This window comes from Melopsittacus undulatus, chromosome 4 (genome assembly GCF_012275295.1).
Source record: "Melopsittacus undulatus isolate bMelUnd1 chromosome 4, bMelUnd1.mat.Z, whole genome shotgun sequence".
Classification (NCBI taxonomy): domain Eukaryota; kingdom Metazoa; phylum Chordata; class Aves; order Psittaciformes; family Psittaculidae; genus Melopsittacus; species Melopsittacus undulatus.
In genome coordinates this window covers 56,052,056-56,071,498 of record NC_047530.1, presented here as the reverse complement: position 1 = coordinate 56,071,498, position 19,443 = coordinate 56,052,056, and the positions used below count along the sequence as shown (strand labels likewise).

General features: G+C 35.1%; 1 protein-coding gene across 1 annotated transcript in view; it reads left to right on the top strand.

The window, feature by feature from the left end:
- SOX6 (SRY-box transcription factor 6) overlaps positions 1-19,443 on the top strand; it is a 254,326-nt gene that overhangs the window by 29,213 nt on the left and 205,670 nt on the right. Inside the window, exons 2-3 of the mRNA XM_005153268.3 lie at positions 3,545-3,788; positions 15,098-15,308. Coding sequence (XP_005153325.1) covers positions 3,549-3,788; positions 15,098-15,308 — 451 coding nt within the window. The 5' untranslated portion in view covers positions 3,545-3,548. The remainder of the gene's footprint in view (positions 1-3,544; positions 3,789-15,097; positions 15,309-19,443) is intronic.

Below are 19,443 nucleotides of genomic sequence, written 5' to 3'. Positions count from 1 at the left end.
TGACTATTCCCCTCCCTTCCCCCTGCCCTCCAGGGATTTAGCAAATGCATTTTGAATATTTAAAATGTAAAATTGGGAAGTTATTAGGGCTTAAAATTTGACTGCTATTTGTACTCATAGTTTAACATTAAAGCATTTTAACACTACAACCTGTTCTATTGTTTAATGTTATCATGAACATAAGCTACTCAAACAGGGCAGATTCTTCTCCCTTTGAATTTGATGAGACACTGGAGTTATTTGGCAGTCTCTGCCTTTGGACTTGGTGGAGTTCTGTGTACAGAATTCTCCCATTTAAGTAAGCAAAACCAAACACGTAAGAAGTGAAAAAACCCATCATGTAGTAATTGTCTGGTTAACACCCAGTCCCAGAGTTTATATTTACTTTGTTTTTGCTAATTATAAACCCAGGCATAATCAATATTTGGTGCATAAACTGACACCCTCAGACAATATGTACCCACGAAGTATGTTGACTGAGTTAATGATTGTGCTGGGAAAAGAGGATGGGGGCCTTCATCTATCAGGGTCCTACATCTCTGTCCCTTTTTACCACAATGTTTAAAATCTAGCAACCAAAAACCTGAAAAGTACCATCAAGTGCTGACCTCTGACCGTAATTAATGCACTAAACTTTGCTATTTTAGCAAAGGTTTGGGGAAAATAGAAATTAAACACACCCCTAAAACTTGTGTAATGAGGAGAGCAAGTGCCCTGGGACATCTGCCTGTGCTTGCTTTCAGGCTCCAGGACTATAGGTAGCTGAGTAAAGTACAGTATGAAAATATGTTTGGCCATAATGCAGTAGTGAAGGAAAGGCATAAAAGGAGATAGAAAACATTTGAACTCTGCTCTCAGTTTAATTTCTTAGTGTACAGAAAAAAACTTGCTGGCATGGCTTGAGATTATTAGTAAATGTGATTTTGTCGATAGACTTATTTTTAAGGTTAACAGAGTCCCCTTTTCTCTATGTAATAAACTTAAAATCCAAAGCATGAATAGAGATTTCAATACATATAAAATATCATGAATAAGAGGAAAGTATATTGGTGTACATAGCAAAGAAAAAATGTTTCCTCTCTAGCACATTATCAGTAGATAGCTTCAGTGAATGGTCACTTGAGGAAATACCAAAAGCCTGTTTATGAAATAGAGGTGAAGCCTTTCTAGACTAATTATATTCAGCATGTAATTTCTAAACTTCAGTCTGAATTTTGATTTTCAATTAACATTCCCAATTTGAAGATAATTTTCTATTTAATGTAATTGCAGGAAATAATTTATTGGCTGATTAAGGCTGAGGGCCCAGCCTTCCTTAAGAAAACAGTCCCTAACAAACCAGCCTTTAAAGCCGACTCGTAGCTTTGGACAGATTCAGCCTATTTTTGCAGCTGCAGAGTTGTGTTTAATTAGGATTGTGCACTATTATTCATTGGTGCAGTTTGTAGTTGAAATTGTTCTTAAGAGACATTTTCATTTCTAGTTTTGTGTCATGATTAATTTATAGTGAAGAAACAGCCATAGCTATTGCTTTTCACAGAAGCTCGTTCAGTTTGAAAGAGGAATAAGATCTGTTGAGAAGGTGAAAGAAAGGAAAATCCTTTATTGTGACTTTCAGTTTTCATTACTGGTTTTCAAATTGCATAAAGTGTTGACTTATATTTTCATGTGCCTGATTATATTAACATGACTATTTTAATGAGAAAGTGAAAAGTAAACCTTTTATTTTATCTTGGCTCATAGTAATTATGAACCAGAACCTTCTGAAGTATGTACAATAATGCTGGTTGCTGAACTCTTGACATATTTTCTGTAGCATCAACACATATTCTTAGGTGTACTAAGAATGCAATATATGATTTAAATTCCTCAGTTCTGCTTATTGGCAGCACTGATATTAGACTCCGACTTACACTTAGGCTTCCCTAAAGAAAACACAAACCCTTTTTTCCCTACCAGTATCGACTTTAAGAGGCAGGATTATCTCTATTTACAGAATAGTTATTCTAAATAGGTATCAGTGTTTTAATATGTTTCAAAGCACTTCAAAGCTTGTAATACTTTCATATTGAACTGTACATAATTAGATTAGTTGATCTTACATTAATTTTTTTTCACTGTAGGATACTAAATCTGAACTCCCTCATTAATTGTGAGAAATTTAGCATTAGCTGTTAAATCCTATGTGAAACACAGGCTGCTACATAAAAACTAATGTTTAAATTGGAATTAACTTAATTATTTTTCTTTGCACTTGATATTTCCTTCACTGTAATATTCATGAAAGCATGTGACAGATTTGTAAATTTAACTGTTAGTCTCAGATTTCCAGACCCTTTAATCAGTATTTATTTGTCTGTAGAAACAGTACTAGCAAGTTAATGATTTGCTAATTTGAAAAATGCTCATGTGGTTTCCTATGTTAACTGATTTGTGCATTTTTAAAGAAATGGTATGAAATCAATTATTGTTAAAAAGCAATTAAGGTTGAGATCTTATCCCTTAGTTTCTCAGCAATTTCAATGTCCAGGATATTCTAAAGTTACTAAAACCTAGGAAAATAGTTATTATATTTTAGCTGTCTTCTTTCAGGTTTATTAATGATTGTTTTAACAGTTGCAGTTAATCTTATTAGAAATTTTAAACAAAGTGTTTTCAGATTTTGAGTGGAAGTCAGTTATATTTTCATCTAAGTGCAGAAACTGTGGTGAAAGCTGTGTCTGCATATGAGATGGTAGTAAGAGGCCATTATTAGAAAAAGACATTTAACATAAATCAATGCATTTATTCATCACACTTTTAAGTCATTTAAAGTAATTTGTTCAGCTATATCCTGTACTCAATGTCTAATATGAAATGAAACATAATTATTTTAGATTTTTAGTTCAAGCTGTAAAAGATTACTCAGATATTATCCATCCATTCAATAATCTATTCCATTTCAGAGCACTTTTCATATGAATGTCTCAAAACACTTTCCAAAAGGTCAAACTGGGTAAAATTTTAAACAGGTTAAGAGCAGATACAGCTTTTAAAAAACAGCAAAAGGACTTATTTAGCAGATTTTGAAATAGATTTAAAAATGTGTAGAAGCATCTTTTGCTTCCAAGGAATGCTGTTAAGAAAGCATGATGGACACTTCTCTAAATGTTTGCTTGTAACCTGCAGATTGCTCATGGGAGTAAGAGTTTAAAGACTTGAACTCTTATGTAAAATCAACATGAAAATACCAATAAAGTACATTCACATTACATCTTCTTATGACTGGAGAAAATCATATTTTTTGACAAATGTAAATGAATAGAATGGCATCATATAACTTAACCCTGACCTTGACTTGCCATCAGTGAGTACATTATCTCAGTTTTTTTGATCCAGATCCCCAAACCCATCCTTTTTAAGTTACTATTGACTGCATATGATTCATTTTTAAGTGTGGTAGGCAAGTGTGGTGTGTTTGCAGGACTGTTTTGACTGTTTGAACTTTTTTTGTTGTTTTTTTAACACCAATGTTTTCTTTTTGTCCGTTTTTCTTGTTTTGTAGAAGAATGTCTTCCAAGCAGGCTACCTCTCCGTTTGCGTGTGCAGCTGATGGAGAGGAAACAATGACCCAGGACTTAGCATCATGTGACAAAGAAGAGGGAAACAATGATCAGCATGCGACCTCTCATCTGCCTCTACATAATGTAATGCACAACAAACCTCACTCTGAGGAGCTACCAACTCTGGTCACGACCATTCAACAAGATCCTGAGTGGGATGGAGTAATCTCAGCCCAACACAGAATGGTGAGTTTCACAGTTCTCACAGTGGCTTTCTAACTTAGTATTGTAAAAGACTGTTCACTTCCATTTTGAAATACATGTTCAGTACAATCCTTTATGGCTGTAAAGCTTTTTAAATGTTAAAGAGTCAGTGTTGGTAATAGATCAACATCAATATGGTGTAATTGTAAATTACAATTGTATAATCTTCTTAAGTATACAGGTCTATATGAATGAGGTCATTTGATGAGTTCACCTTTGGAAAGGAAATGCATCTATTCATCATGTTTTTGTTCATACCTTAATTTATGTCATAACCTTTTTAGCTCATATATTCAAGCATTAATTTCTGACAGGAGGATGTAGCTCACAACTGTTTGTCATCTGCAAAGTGTTGTGCTGAAAGAAGAAGCTTTAATGTATTTTTTTACTTGTTTTGAAAATGGAACCAACCAACTCTAGAATATTATAGCTTCACACAACAAAGCAGCTGGAATTTTAGGTGACACAAACATCCTGCTGTATTTACAGGAAATTACAACTTTTTGTGAAGGGGAAAAGTGTGTATGAGTAACTATGTAATGCTCTTCTGCTCTAGATCAACAGTTTGTATATAGGTGATGTTAGCAATGATCAGAATTATCATCTGTGTTCTCTTCAGTAGCCTAAATTATTTTACAGTTGTAATTCTGTCTCTTCATCCCCAAAACTCTTCAATAAATGGACAGACCAAATGAAGACTGAATGGGCATGACATCTCAGTCAATTTATTTTCCTTGCATGTGTTCCTCAAACAAAATTAAGGTACGTGGAGTAGTCAGGTGTTCTGTAAACTTAGAACATCATAATTCCAGAGTCTCCATAAAATGACTTTCACAGATATTAAATTCACAGTTAGTTTAAAAAGAATACCCTGCGTTTTCATAAAATTTATTCTGTATTTTTATACAATGTCTATGAGCAGGGTTTTTTGAGCAAGTCTTTATTTCTGTTTTTCAGCATGATTTTTTTGACAATGCTAGAAGTAATGAGCTTATTTTAAATTTGGCTAGAAATAATAATTCTAATTCATTAATCAACATACATACTCTGAGACCTGGAATTAACTAAATAATAGCACTACAATAATATCAGTTTTCTTAAGACTGTGATTTGGGTTTTTTTTCTTTTGAAAATCCAATTGATTAAAAAAGATCAAACCAAACCAGAAAGATGAAGATGCTACCTAATCTGTAATGCACAGTTTAAGCCAGTGCATAGCTTTCTGTCAAGCCTAAAATATTGCTGGGTGTTTGGGCAGCTGCCATGAAGAAGGCAAAATTTCAGCTGTAAAAATGGCTAGTAATTTGACAAGGTAGGTTGTAACTTGTACATATGATTGCTATGCAGAATTCTCAGATGGACATTCATTTTGGATGGAGAGTCACTCTTCTGAATAAGTCACTTGATACGCACATCAGAATAGTTTTAACTTCTATGTTATCAGGACGACAGACTGGATGCAAGCTAAAAAGGATTGATCAAGTCTGTTGATGGAAAAAATAAGTCTGTAAATTTATCAGCTACTTTCCTATTCATTCAGGGAGGCATGTGCACTCTGGGAATTTCAGTCTTAGGACATCAGTAACATTGACTCTGTGTCCCACAAAGAAAGGAACTCCTAACTTCTAAGAGTCCACCAAAGCATTTGGTTTTGGTACAGGCTGTTGCTTGGACATGCGCATTAAGGCCATGGACATTAAGCCAAAATGATAGACCCTCTTGTAGTATGATCGCTTGTACTTGTATTGTTCTGAAGTGGTTTTACATTTACTGCAACAGAGTGCAATCTCTATTTTCTTCCTTAATGCTGCACTATCATGTCAACACTGGCTGTACCTCTGGACAGGCATTAATCAATACCCAGCTTATCGTATTTCAGAACAGGTGCATAAACTTTGCTTGAGTGACTTAGCACTCTTGTTTTTCTCTCTCCTTTTTCCAGTAAATATTCTTTCATATATGTAAATGAATGTCCTGAAAATCATTAGGAATCTCCACAGTTCCCTTGGATTAAATCTGGTGGTGGGTGTTTGTCATCCTTATTTAGGTAGCTCTCAGCTAAATCAAATAGATTTATTTATGTATTTATTTATTGCCCCCTGCCAGCTCTAAGCTGGGTATAGTTTACAAGGGTTGGCTAGAAATGAAAACTGAAGTTCCAAAGCATACTGTTCGGTTGCACTCAGAAGAGGCTTAAAATATGCAGAGCAAGGTCCCAGTGTATTTACAGTTTAGGTGCATTAGATGACTAGTTAGATCACAACAGTGAAATGGTGACAATTTGTTTTTTCTCCTTGAGGGACTGTCATTTAGAGTAACTTGTAACATTTTTTCTCCCTTACTTATGCCCTTCATGAGCGAACCTTTAAGCTGTTATTAATGGCATGAAGTTTCTCTGAAACACCTCAGTCTCCAAGCAGGCATCAATATTACTAAGAAAGAATTCAGAGGCACTGCAATTTTCCTGATGAAGGCAATTTCATACTCCTTTAAGGGAGGATAGGAGTTTCTTTCCAGAAAGACAAATTCCACAAGGTGGGTTGGGCAAATTTGAGATAGGTGGTGTGGTAGTGACTGGTTTTCTACTTAATAAAATCAAATTCCCAGAAGGTAAGCACTTTCTGACCTTTCCCAGATGAATCCTTTCAAAGCAGATTTGAAGAAGCACCTGCTCATACTATTTACACTGAAAGTAATGCTGTCATTAAAATGCATCAATAATGTGTATTGTCTGGTTATAAGATAGTAAATTCAAAGAATGCTGTGTCAACATATGGGGAGGTAAAAAAAATCTCTTTTACGTGGTATCTAATTAAGGGTACAATCCTGCATCCTTTGTGCCCTTAAAACTACTGAGCAGTTCCCTGGAATTTGTGAGAGCACACACTATGCATCGTAACATAATGCAAGGGCTGTACAGATCTGAAGTGAAAAAAATGCTGTAGGAGGGCAATTAGAGTGAAAAAGAAATTGAGATTTTCCCTAACATTTATGGTATGCAGCACTTTCTGTAATGTAAGATACCTTGAAACTACATTGTGTATTATCATAAAAAAACCCACACTGGCTAAAAATGTTTTCAAACTTTCACTCCCTTTGATATCAGGCATTGCTTTCCACCGAGTCCTTTGTGTATTCTGAATGTCTGGAAGCCAAAATATTTTGTTTTAACTCCCACTCTATAGTATTTCCCAGCTGTGTACTTATATGGTGTAATAAAAGGATTTAACAAATGGGAAATAGCAGCTGCATTTGGAAATTCCCTTTGTGCTCCCTTTTCATTTGACAGATTCAGCAATGTATAACAACTGTAACATCAGACCTGTAATGACTTACACTGAGTATCGTATCACCAGCCAATTTGATGTTACAGTGGGGAGAAGATAAAACAACCAAAAGATTTCTGTAATTTCCTATTGCTGAGCTGAAACAATTATATGTATACTTCTAACTGTCATTTAATATAAAAATACCTGGACATGTGGGTATTTATTGCTGCCTGTAGTCCTACTAGAAAATAAAATCGATTTTAGACCAAGGATATACCTGTTTGCTGCAGTAAACTGCAAGGAAGAGGGTAAAGTGGTAGTAAGATAATGAGGAAAGTATCCTGCTTTCCCTCATGGACAGAGTAGCAGGCAAGAAATAGAGGAAAGTTTTTAGCCTGTGTCCAAAACCTGGCTCTGTTGGCACAACAGACAGAGAGGATAAGGGGGAAAGATAGTAATATTTACTTACGCTAAATTAAATAGTAACTGAATTGCTATATCCCAATAACATATTTACTAGTGGAGAATATGGAGAATCATAATTTGTGCTTTGTTCACTGGGGAGCCAGGATGGTCCCCAGCTTCGTACCGAGCCTCACACATCTTGTGAGGTAAATTTTGAAGACTTTTTGGTTTTTTGCTCTGAAGTATCAGGAGAAAGCAGTGCCTACAACAGGATGCAAAGTCAGATGGACAAGTGCCAATATAATTATCTGGTAACAGACAGGGTTTTGAAAGAACTGATGGGGACTATGTTGACCACTATACATGATGATGTATCGCTGTGATGGTCACTGTATTCTTTTTTTCCCCCAATGATGTTCCTCACCTTCCCACTGCTGTAGGGGGTATATAGACAGCATGTGTGTGCACAGAATGAGGGCACCCACATCTCTTTGCTCTGCTGTTACTTGGAATGATGCAGTGATAGACTGTTACATGGAACCACAGCAGCAAGTCAAGCCTAAAGAGTGGGTGTTATTTCACTAGGACTGAGGACACCCAGACACACATAAATGTACAAGTTAGTTGCATGAAATATTGCTTTGTTTCCCTATAATTTTGTAACACCTTTCAGAGACCGCTTGGATTTAGAAAAGAAATGTATCTCATTGGATTTTTTCTCAAATAGCAACATTGACATCTATTTCATAATTACGTCAAGTCTCTGTCTCTTCTTGACTTCTTGCCAAATGAGTGAAAGGCTTCTTACCTTTCCACTGTGTCTACCTGTACAGCTCAGCAGTACTGATAGCAAATTTGTATATGCAGCAGGAAAAGTGAAGATCCCTTAATGCCACATGTATCTGTTTCTTTTAAAAGAATTTTAGATTACTAAGTATCAAATTTAACTTTATATAGCTGTAGCAAAACTGCTGGCATCAGAAAGGCAGAAATAGGTGGTATCCTGAAGGTCATAATGTTTCAGTGGTTATTGTCTCTACATAAAACAAGCACAATCCTGTTCCTCCCCCCCTCCTCTGCCTTCTTGCTATTAACTTCTCTCGTTGAAAGTTCTTCCCTTTAAGGAAAATAAACTCAGGTTTTTAGGAAAGATCATGGAAAACATTTATGCAAGCTAAACACTGTGACTTTGTTGCTATATAAATTCATGGCTTCAAATTATGAAAAGTTATAGGTACAATTATATGTTTTGAAATTTTATATTTAGTTCCTTTATGGGCTGGATATGAGCATATAATATGCATCAGATATAAATGCCCTAAACTCTAGCAATTCTGTATCTGCTAAATTGTTCACACAGCTGTTATTTACATGTACAAATCTGAGTTTTGTGATGGTCGAAAGCAATTCTGCTGTGCTTCTGATATTATTTCTGCATGCCAGGTAGTGCATTAGAGTTTTTATCCAACTAAAGAGATAAATACCTTCATATGTAACTGCATGGGTACAAAGTTTTGGCTGAAACTGAAGGATGTGAAGAAGCAGATGATACCTTATTTTATTTTTCCATAAAATAGACTCCTATGAGAAATATATTGCAGAAGAGATAGAAATAATTTTTTCAAGCACATTGTTTTGATTCAAAAGCATTCAGGTATGTGCTTAACTTGGCTTTATTAGGACTACCAACAAATACAATGTTAAGCATATGTCTAAATGTTTGAAAGATCAAGAAGCTAATTTTACTAGCTTCAGCATGAAAAGATGTTTATGTTTCATATTAAAAATAATAAATTCCCCAGAAGTGTGCAGGATAATGAGCTTAATGGAAGTGGTGAAATGCAAAATTGACTTTATTTGAAGAAGAATCAAATAATTGTTCTTTTTGGCATGGCTGCTATATTTCTGTTGTATTTATTTTGACACTGTACAATTTTTTTTCCCAAATGCACAGTCTTTTTTAAACCTTTCCCTATATTCTAGGGTGATCTGTGTTTAAATAGAATTTGTCACCTGAATTCTTTGCAAAAGACTTGTAGTTTTTGTTCTAAACCTGTAGTAAATTTATTCTTCCCTTATTTTAACATTTCCTATGTTTTATAAAGCAATTTTTGAAAAGTTTTTAATTCAATTCTGTATGTTGACATACATTTTTTCAAAAGTAGAAGCATTAACATGCTCTAAATTGTTTTTTTTTCTTGTGCAAGAAGGAATCAGGTATGCATACTGATTAACACACTCCAGTCATTAACATGTGATTATGTGGGCTGCATATTGAGCACCTGCCAAAAGATAAAATCCAGCACTTTACTACATCTGCGCAAGGACTTTTTGCATTTCTTTTGTACTTTGACAGCTCAAGAAAAAACAGACTTTGATATCTTTGTTCAGCATAATAAAACTCTGTACATAAAATATCTTCATGGAGGAAAGAAAGATACTACATATATTTATTTTAAACTTTGAGGCCATGAAAATTCTAGAGACTGAGACTTACACAGCACCAAACATAATGTGAATCTCTTAATGTACTGTATCACTGGCATTCGTATACAGTTTATAACATTCCTGCAAGTTTATAAGGATTATCTGTTCTGGGATTCAGCCAATGTTATTGTAATTCACAACAGTTTTATGTGATACCTTTATGTCTCATAAATGTCTTGTTTTTATTTCAATCTTCCGAATGTTCCATCAGTGTTTACCTTAAAGAAATACAAGTACTCTATGCGGCAGGCTGGTTTCCTGCATGCATGCCTTTGCAAATGCTAAAAGGGAAACATAAAGCATGTAATACGTGTCATGTAACTATATACAGAGAAGGATTTCTATGTGCATTTGATATTGCTAAAAACATAAATATGAATTTAATTTTGATATTTACAGTCAATCTAGTTATAGGTCAGACAACTAAGATGACCTAACAGGAGGAAGTTAGATATATACAAAATGGTCTGGAGTATCCAAGTCACACAATCCTTGTTTTATTTGGCAGCTTCTGAGAAGCATACATTACAAAATATGTCTTTATTTACCCCAAGGGCAAACAGTGCTAATCAGCTGGGGCTGATCACAATGCATCTTCTGTTTCAGTTTAGATGAAGATGTAAGTCTAAATACTCATTCTGTAAATGGTGGTCCATTACTTTTTCTTAGTAAGAGCATTTAATGAAAGTCCAGGGCATAAAGTCTCAATATTCTTGTGATTTATTGCCAAACCTAAACACTGGATGTTAGGACATATGTTATTTGGATAATTAAGGAAATCCTTAGCATTTAACTCTTACAGAAGCATACATGAGTTTGTGCATATCATTTGTGGGTGAGTTGGTTGCCATATAGAAGTGATTGGTCATTGTATTTAAGAATTTTGAGGTCATATTTCTGTTCTATTTGCAGTAGAGCAAAATGCCTGCCAACTTTTTAAAGATTTGCTCATTTGTAAAGAAAAGGGTTTAAAGCACATAATTGAAATATTGTAACATTCTAAATTCCCTCTACCCAAAAGTTAGTGTACCTGGATTCGTTAGGTTTGCTCCAACAACTGAGTATGAAGGGATTACTGCAATTAGATTGTCATATTTTATATCAAACAACAAGTCCCTGCCTATTCCTTCAAAATAGATACCTAGTCTTGCAGGGGCCTATTCGTAAGACTCTACTAGTATCACATATGCCTTATCTACTTGAAAATGTCCCTGCCCACAGAAGCAGGGCTAGACTAGATGACCTTTGAAGGTCCCTTCCAACCCAAACTATTCTATGATTCTACGTTTTATTATGTCATCTCATTTTTAAACCCTTGATCTAAAGTTATTTTCCTCTTTTTTTTCTTAATTTTTAGTTTTCTTAATTTCTCTAATATTATTTCTTGGCTTAAAGGTAGTGCTTACCTTGTATTGTTTCTTCTTGAGGTTTTTATGTGTATAGAAGATGAATTGCAAGGTTTTTATAGATTGTATTCAACCTAGACTTTGACACTGAAACCAGTGTATACGTTTTATCAGAGTCAATGCTGAGTTAAAGACTTGAGGTTTTATTCCATTACTTGCCATTTGCCCTCCCACTAGCATAATTTGCTGAGGCTTTACAAATTATATTCTCTCAATAGCTCATAGCAGTCATTCTCAAGCCTTGGCTTTAAATAAATCTTTCTTAATAAAACTTGTGGGTTTTTTAATCGGATGAGAATTGGAAATGATCACTTAGTTTTCTAATTTCTCTTAATTCTATTTACTTAAATTCCTCAAAGTGGGAAACCTTATTTAATGTAGTGATTGGAAATGATTTTGTAAACATTTGCTTTCATTATATGTTAACTCCAGACTAGTTCCAAGTGCCAGCATGCCTCTAGTACTTGGAATCAAAACTGCTCTGGATATCCAACTTTCCTGGGGTGTTTACATGTGTCCCATTCAATGCAGAGACAGATAAATATCCTTTTATAACAGAAAAGCCTCATCCACATGGAAATAAGCAATTCAGCTAACACATTTTATGTTAGCAATATTTGCTTTCTACTTCTTCCTGGCCATTCATCCTGTGATTTCAATGGAACTCTTACAGAAACAGTTTGCTCTTTGGCTATTGAGTAGGACTGGAGTTGTTAACTTTCAGTCAGAGTTGATGGTAGTTATTCTTAAATTGGTAACTAACACTGTGACCCTGATTTTGTATAGGCCACATTTTCAGTTCCTGAGTTTTCCTCTTCTCCCACCTTCAGAGAACTTCTCTTTTTGAGACATAATCTGTCTTACCTACATGAAACATAAATGCCACCATAAAGGAACTGTGATGTCTCTTTATTAAAATCTGCAGCTTCGTGCACTTACCCCCTTTAAGTCTTTGTATTTACAGAATCTAATTCATGAGACTGTTGATGTCTCCTTAACCCTTATGAGGATTCCAAAGAGAGAGCTGTCCCAAGCCAGGTCTCCAGTCATGACTGTAGAGTCCCCAGACTAATATATTACTCCTCAGCCCCCAAATGCAATTTGCATATTTTGTACTTTGTAAAATTCAGACGAAGGAGCCAAGAATATTGAATCTTGTTTTTAGCTTACACTTTCACCAATAAAACCATAATTTTGTGTGTGTTTATTCTGTTTTGGAAGTGAAGGAAGTTGACACAAGTCGGCTTATGATTTCATTTTACAGATGTTGATATAATCTTTAGTTTTCCAGTATGAAAAATGCTAGGTCAACTTTCAATACTCTTCACTTGCAGCCATTCTCTCTCATTCATCTTGTTAAAACCAATGGGACCATCAATGGGAAAATGAACTATTTGAAGAGTTAAGGATGTAAATGCACAAAAAAATAATTTTTTTTCACACTAACAAGAAAATTATGATTGTTTGTTCAATCCTTTTCAATAAAAACTTCTAAGGGAGTATAAGGATTTTCCTTCCTTTGGAAACTAAGCAGCTCTCCTTTTGAAGGATTTTACCAATGCAACCTGTGAAATTTAGTGAACATATAGATATTAGAGTGAGAGGCTCAAAAAATTAGCCTTATCTTCTTGTTTCCAGCCTAAACAATAGATGGAGTGTTCCTTGCTAAAAGCGTGAAAAAACTCCTACATTGAGTCTGATGGATATGATTCATGTACTGTAAGAGGGCATTGTTTTCTTGAGAACAAACTCCTCTAAAATTACTGTTACTCTTGTATTATCATCTTCAAAGGAGGAAATGCTGTGTTTTGTAGTATTAATTATTCATTGAGGAAATGTATTATAGAAATTCAAGTTTTAAATTTGAAAAATATTAGAAGATGCTTTTTAGTAGATAGATTAGAAGATATTGTTGTCCTTTGTGATGTTTGATTCTTTAATAGAGACAAATGAATAGAATGAAAAATTCTATGATGCTTGATAAATGAAAAAATTAAGGTAAAGTTTTTGTTCCATGTCACCTCTCTTTCTGTTTGTGCTTACAAAACCTCTGTCACTTCTAAGGTGTTGATAAGGGTGCTACCAGTGCTGGGATGCAATAGTGTCTCCTTCTAGTTTCCTGTCTTAGTGAATGAATACATTTTCAACATCACTAGCAAATTCTGCCTCCTCCAAGAGTAGTAATATTGTTGTGCTGATCATATGCTACTGTGCTTGATGATGATTTGCCACTACCACCTTCTATGTAGTCAACAGCCCTTAGTTACCACACTTGCTCATTGTTAGTGTTGCTCCTTCTGTTACATTGCACAGCTGCTGCTTAATCTGTTCAAGAGTGAAGCAAAGATGTATGTCTGATGTTGTCGTTGATGGTTAATGTTTTCTAGCCCACCTTTCTTCAGACCTTGTTTCACTTGGGACATTTCTCAGCACAAGTTTTTTCAGTACTCTGCAGATGGATATATTCAGCTCATAGACTAGTAGGAATGTTATTGTTTGTGAGAAATGCTATTGATTTGGAGAGTAATTTTTGATAGAACTGTTAATTCATCTCTTCTTAAATATATGCCACTATTATCCTTAATGTTTAATTTTAAAGGAAATCTGGTTTATGGCATCAAATAGATATGATGGCATTTCTAGACATACCCTAAACAACTCCCCCCTTTCCCCCTTTTTTTTCTTAACCACCTACTTTTAGCAATCCTGGCCTGGCACTATTAAAAATTAGAATAATAATTTTAGAAAGGAAAGTGTGCAAGAAATTCCCATGATTGTGTTTCTGAAGGCAAACTGAAGAATTTGTGCTCTTTTTAGCTGAAAGAGTGAAAGCAAAGATGGTGCAAAGGTTGCATCTGTGGTTGGGAGAATGAGGAGTCTGAGGCAGAGAAGTTCACAAAGGGCTTGACTGTTGGATGATATCACAAAACTGCGGAGAATTGATATTATTCACTGCTTTTTGTTGCCTTTTTCTTTTTTTTTAGCTTATTGCTCCAATACTGTATGTTATTTATTGACAAGGGGGATGAACCCTTTTACTTATTTCTATGTTTTTGGCTGTATAACACACTTTTTATATTTTGCTATAAATTCATTTTGTTGATTATTCTTGTCTATGTTAGCATGGAAAGTAACATCTCCTTTTGCATATTAGAATCATTATAGCCTTCATTCTTTAAGAAAAGAGTTTAACTTAAAGGACAGTGAATGAGCATGGGTAGACACATACCATAAGCTTTGTTTAACTGTGAAACAGGTTACTTGCTTCTCAGTCATTGGCCTCTTTTTTCTAGTTTTAAAGTTATTTTCCATCAGCTGAAGATTTATCCAGGAATAATTTGTCCCTGTCTGTATTTTTTCTTAGTGCTACATGTATTGCCCTTACTTAAGGAACTAAATAAAACTGTAAGAGCTTAACAAGTTCATTGAAAGAAGTGTTGAAGGGGCTTGTTTCTGACAAGGAAAATCCTTCATCAGGAGTAGCTTAGATATGCAGTATGATTGTTAGAAGCATGGAGAGGACTGGCCTTAAGGAAAAAAGAGCCCCTGCCAAATGCTAGAACTCAGGAAGTTCAAATCATAATATTCATTTTAGAAATTGGAGGATATATGTAGGCTCATTAGTATTACAAACGAATAAATAATGCTCTTAACTCTTACCTGGTTTATATCCTTCTGGCATAAGGGGTAGCCTCTGTTTTCATATTGTATTGTTTCTTTGCAGGAGTCAGAGAGTAATAAGTTATGTTCCCTATATTCCTTCCGAAATACCTCTACCTCACCAAACAAGCCCGATGACGGAGGTCGTGACCGCAGTGAGCTAATGACCAGTGTTAATTTTGGAACGCCAGAACGCCGCAAAGGAAGCCTTGCAGATGTGGTGGACACACTGAAGCAGAAGAAACTAGAAGAAATGACCAGGACTGAGCAAGAAGGTATGTGCTGGATAAGGCCAATACAGTTTGCCCACCCCCAAACCCTACTATTTTTATGGCATAAAGAATGTGGTATCAAGAGCCAGAAAATTGCATAATTGGCAAAGGCTAGGATAAAGTTATTCACAGGTTACCATGGCAATGGTAGTTTGAGGTCCATTAGGGATTTTAGACAAGCATGCCAGTTTTTTAAAACTTTTAAAATTGTGTTGGTTGCATCTGAGTCAAAGCAGTGTTGTTTGCTTAGGTGAAAACTAAACTCTTGAAAGGTTATGATGAACTCTTAGCTGGTTGTAAAGTTGTGGGAGATATTCTTCAGTGCTATTATTTTTCTTTTAAAAGATAAATGTTTATTTTAAACAATAGGAATGAATATAATATGAGCTGGTTAGTTTTGCCTTAGAAATTCTCATCTTTCATCACCTTAATGACCCAGCATCTGTGGCTACGACAATGGGAAACACTTGTAAAGAGTACCTAGTTCTGACCTACATATGTTAAAAGAGATAAAAATGAGGACAAATCTTTGAGCTCTAAGGCAGTTTATGTATTCAGTCCTTATTCAGATATTTTCATCAACTTTGTCATAATTTTAGTCTTGATAGGAACTAAACAGAGTTGCAGAATGAGTTTATCAGTATACATGTGCACAAGGTTAAGGTCCAGGATAAAAATCTCTCCCCATGTCAAGCAGAATGAAGTCTTGGTTGCTTCTGAAGCAACACCTTCTAGTCTGTGAGCTCATACATGAGTTTTTACCAGAGAAGATGTGAGAGCAGGAGGCTCTGAAATATATGAACAGGTGTGGAGGCATCTATGTGGATTCTGTTAGTTATTTTATCAGTGTTATTTTGTGGCATTAAAAATAACCCAGGAAGTATATTTGTAACATTGTAGAACCATAACACAGTAGAACTTTGTGATTACTTCTTTCTTTGAAATATTGAATGAGTGCAGAATGATTTTACCTCCTCAGTTTCATGGTGCACTTTGGGATCCCTTGGCTCCATGTAGCAATGTAGCCAAGGGATGCATTTCAGCTAAAATTGATGCTGATACAATAATATGCTTAAATATGTGATAAAATCATGTAGGGATGGAAGCAGGCTTTCAAATTTCTTGGCATAATTGTTAAATGCCAGCACATAGATAAATGTGTTCTATAGGTGTCCTTTCTGAAGCTGGTGAAACATCTCTAAAGAGAGAATGTCCCAGATTCTTTACTACCATCTGTCTGTTTTCAGCTGTAAAGATCACTCTTTTAAAAATTGCTTTCTTAGATTTGGTGGTTAGACTGGGAAAACTATTTTAAATGTTACTTTATCAAAGTTGATTTTTACAGTCAGTAACAGTCGTTTGACACTCCATGCTAATCAAAGGTCTTGGCTCATACTTTGCTGCGGGTGTATACAAGTTGCTGTTGATTATAGTGACACCACAGCTAAGACTTTTCCAGGAATATACTAAATGGTGTGCTAATAGGAATGTGCGTCAGAAAGTTTAAACATTGTATGCTACTGTAAGCATTCAGGTATTTCATAGATTATTTTTGTATGAATTCTCAATATTTTCTGCACTTCCTCTGTACTAGTATACACTGTTTGATTTAAGAGAGGTATATGCCCAGCAGAGAGATCCCTCTCATTGCATCTGAGCCTTCCACGCTATGTGTTCTCACCAGGTGTGTCATAGAGGTAATTTCTGATCTATAAAATAGTCTTGCTTTTTATGGGCCGTATTATAGTGGAAAACTATTCTAAAGTCTACCTGTAAGTTCAAAGGTAATTGACTGTAGCTTCATGTGAAGTTCTTTTCAATTCATCCAGTATTTTCTGTAGGAAGAAAGGTCACTTCCATTTACAGAATCTAATTAGTGAACATCTGACTGGTATCATATAAACCAGCACAGAAAAATCATTAATAGAAAGACTGCAAATTCTTAAAGATGCTACACTTAGGAACTTCAATGGTTTTAAACTTGTGTAGACTAGGAATACCAAAAATCTTATGACATATTTGAACACCTGTATCAGTATTCAGAGGTTTCTCTAAATTAAAAAGAAATGAACTCTCCAGACTGGTTTGATTGGGTTAAAATAGCATTTTAAAAAGAATCACTATTTTAAGACTTTTGATTAAGGTTTTTGTTGTGACTGTGGGTACTACAACTACAACAGTGCAGTCAGTTGGAGAAATGAGGTCTGAGATTATGCAAATGTTTTGCCATGTTATAGTCTCTTTTAAACAACCTAATACAGGGTTTTTTTATACAAAGGAACTCCATGACCATCAATGTAGCTGTGGGGACTGAGCTAACATACAGTCATATGTCAAGTTAAGTGTAGAGTTAGAAGTGGAATAAAGAACCCAAGAATTCCAGTCATCTGCTCTAATACCTGTGCAAGTACATCAAGACTTTTTCAATATTATTATATAGTAAATTTCTAGTCCATCTATAGAATCTGAGTTTGAGTAATACAAGTTGCTGGTGTGAAATACTTAGATATTTTGGGTATACCTTCACATATTAAGTGTCATGCTTCTGTATAGTGCTTGTGGTTTCTATTGTACCTCATAACATTGGAAATGAAATATATACTGAAAATACTTTATCTTGTCTAAATAGATGTATTTAATCAGAGTCCTTTGGCTTCTGAAAATGAGTTCTCTAATGAGAATTTCAACTCAGCAGCTGTGACTGAGGAGGTCAACAGGCATTGCCTAAGAGAATATGGCCCAGCTGGTTAAATCTGGTTGTTGTAGTTGTACAAGTGCTGCTTGTAATCCAGGACCGTCTGTTTGTAAAGGAAAGAGTGAGTGTTTCAGCATAATGTACAGCTGTTTTAATCTCTCTTTAATAATAGCGCTTCAGCCAGTGTCATGTCTTGTGTATAATACTGGGAACATGAGCACCTCACACAGGACTGAATATACCTTAGGTATGTTTTTATTGTTATTTGTACTTTGAACAAAGATTACCAGCATCACAGAATGAACATTATTTTACTTCATAGTCCAGTATTTGCATACTTCGTACAATAAGGCATTCCTGTGTCTTACTTTGTAGTGATTTGGAAATGAGAAATTTGGTGAGAAAATTGTTACTTGGATTAAAAAAAAAGAAAGAAAAGAAAAAAGAATGCTACAAATATTTAGAGTTAATTTGAGTATGTAAAGACTTTGCTGACATTTGTTCTCACAAGACAGAAGAGGTCAGAAATGAACAGGTGTCTAATTTAATCAACAACGCTAGACTCTAGGGCATCTTGGATAACTTCAATATATTCATCTTAAGTTTTTTATGAGCAGGATTGGTTTGGGGTTTTTTTTGTTTGTTTGTTTTCCCTTAGAAGTATCTTTTTGTCCAGTCAACTATTAAATCTCTTTATAGCTCAAATGAAGAGTTTGTGGTAGATAGAATGATCAGACTGATTCTTTCCCCTTCTATCCCCCTTCAGTAAAAGACCCTTCTTTCTGAATATTGCTTATATCACTCTTTTGAGACAGATTTACATGGCCTGGGCTGACTGAATTCTGGGCTGAGAATTGGCTTCCAGACAAATATCCTACTCTACTTCATCATAAGCCTCTACAAGCAATAATTAGTAGCACACATCTTGTCTGTAGCTAGGAGAGCAGATTTCCCCCTTTCAGATCTGGAATGCTGGGTTGGCAGGTCAGCTGGCACTTCTGAGCTGGAAACTGGGCATGTCATTTCTGCTGAGTGCTAAGCCCTCATTACTCAGGGCCTGGATTCCTAATTCACTTTTGACCTTGATTCTGAGCAATGTATACAGTATCATTTTTCAGCCAAGCTCAGTTCACAATTCTAGCACAAGCTTTTTATAAACTGCTTCCCATTCTTGTTTCCTTCTTGAAGAGCATAGTTGAACATTGAGAGATCAAAGATTTTCACATATGCATTTTGGAATAATGAACATCTACATAAAAAGTAGTATTTTCAGAAATTTCCAGCTATTCTCTGTCATGTGCACCTGTTAGTACTTTCTCTCTATGGGTGGATATGTGTAACTCATAGGGGTACATAATGCATCTGAAGTTATCTAAATCAAAAATTAAGGATTCACATGTATTATTCATTTGATATGCAATAGAAAAATCTTACTACAGTAGT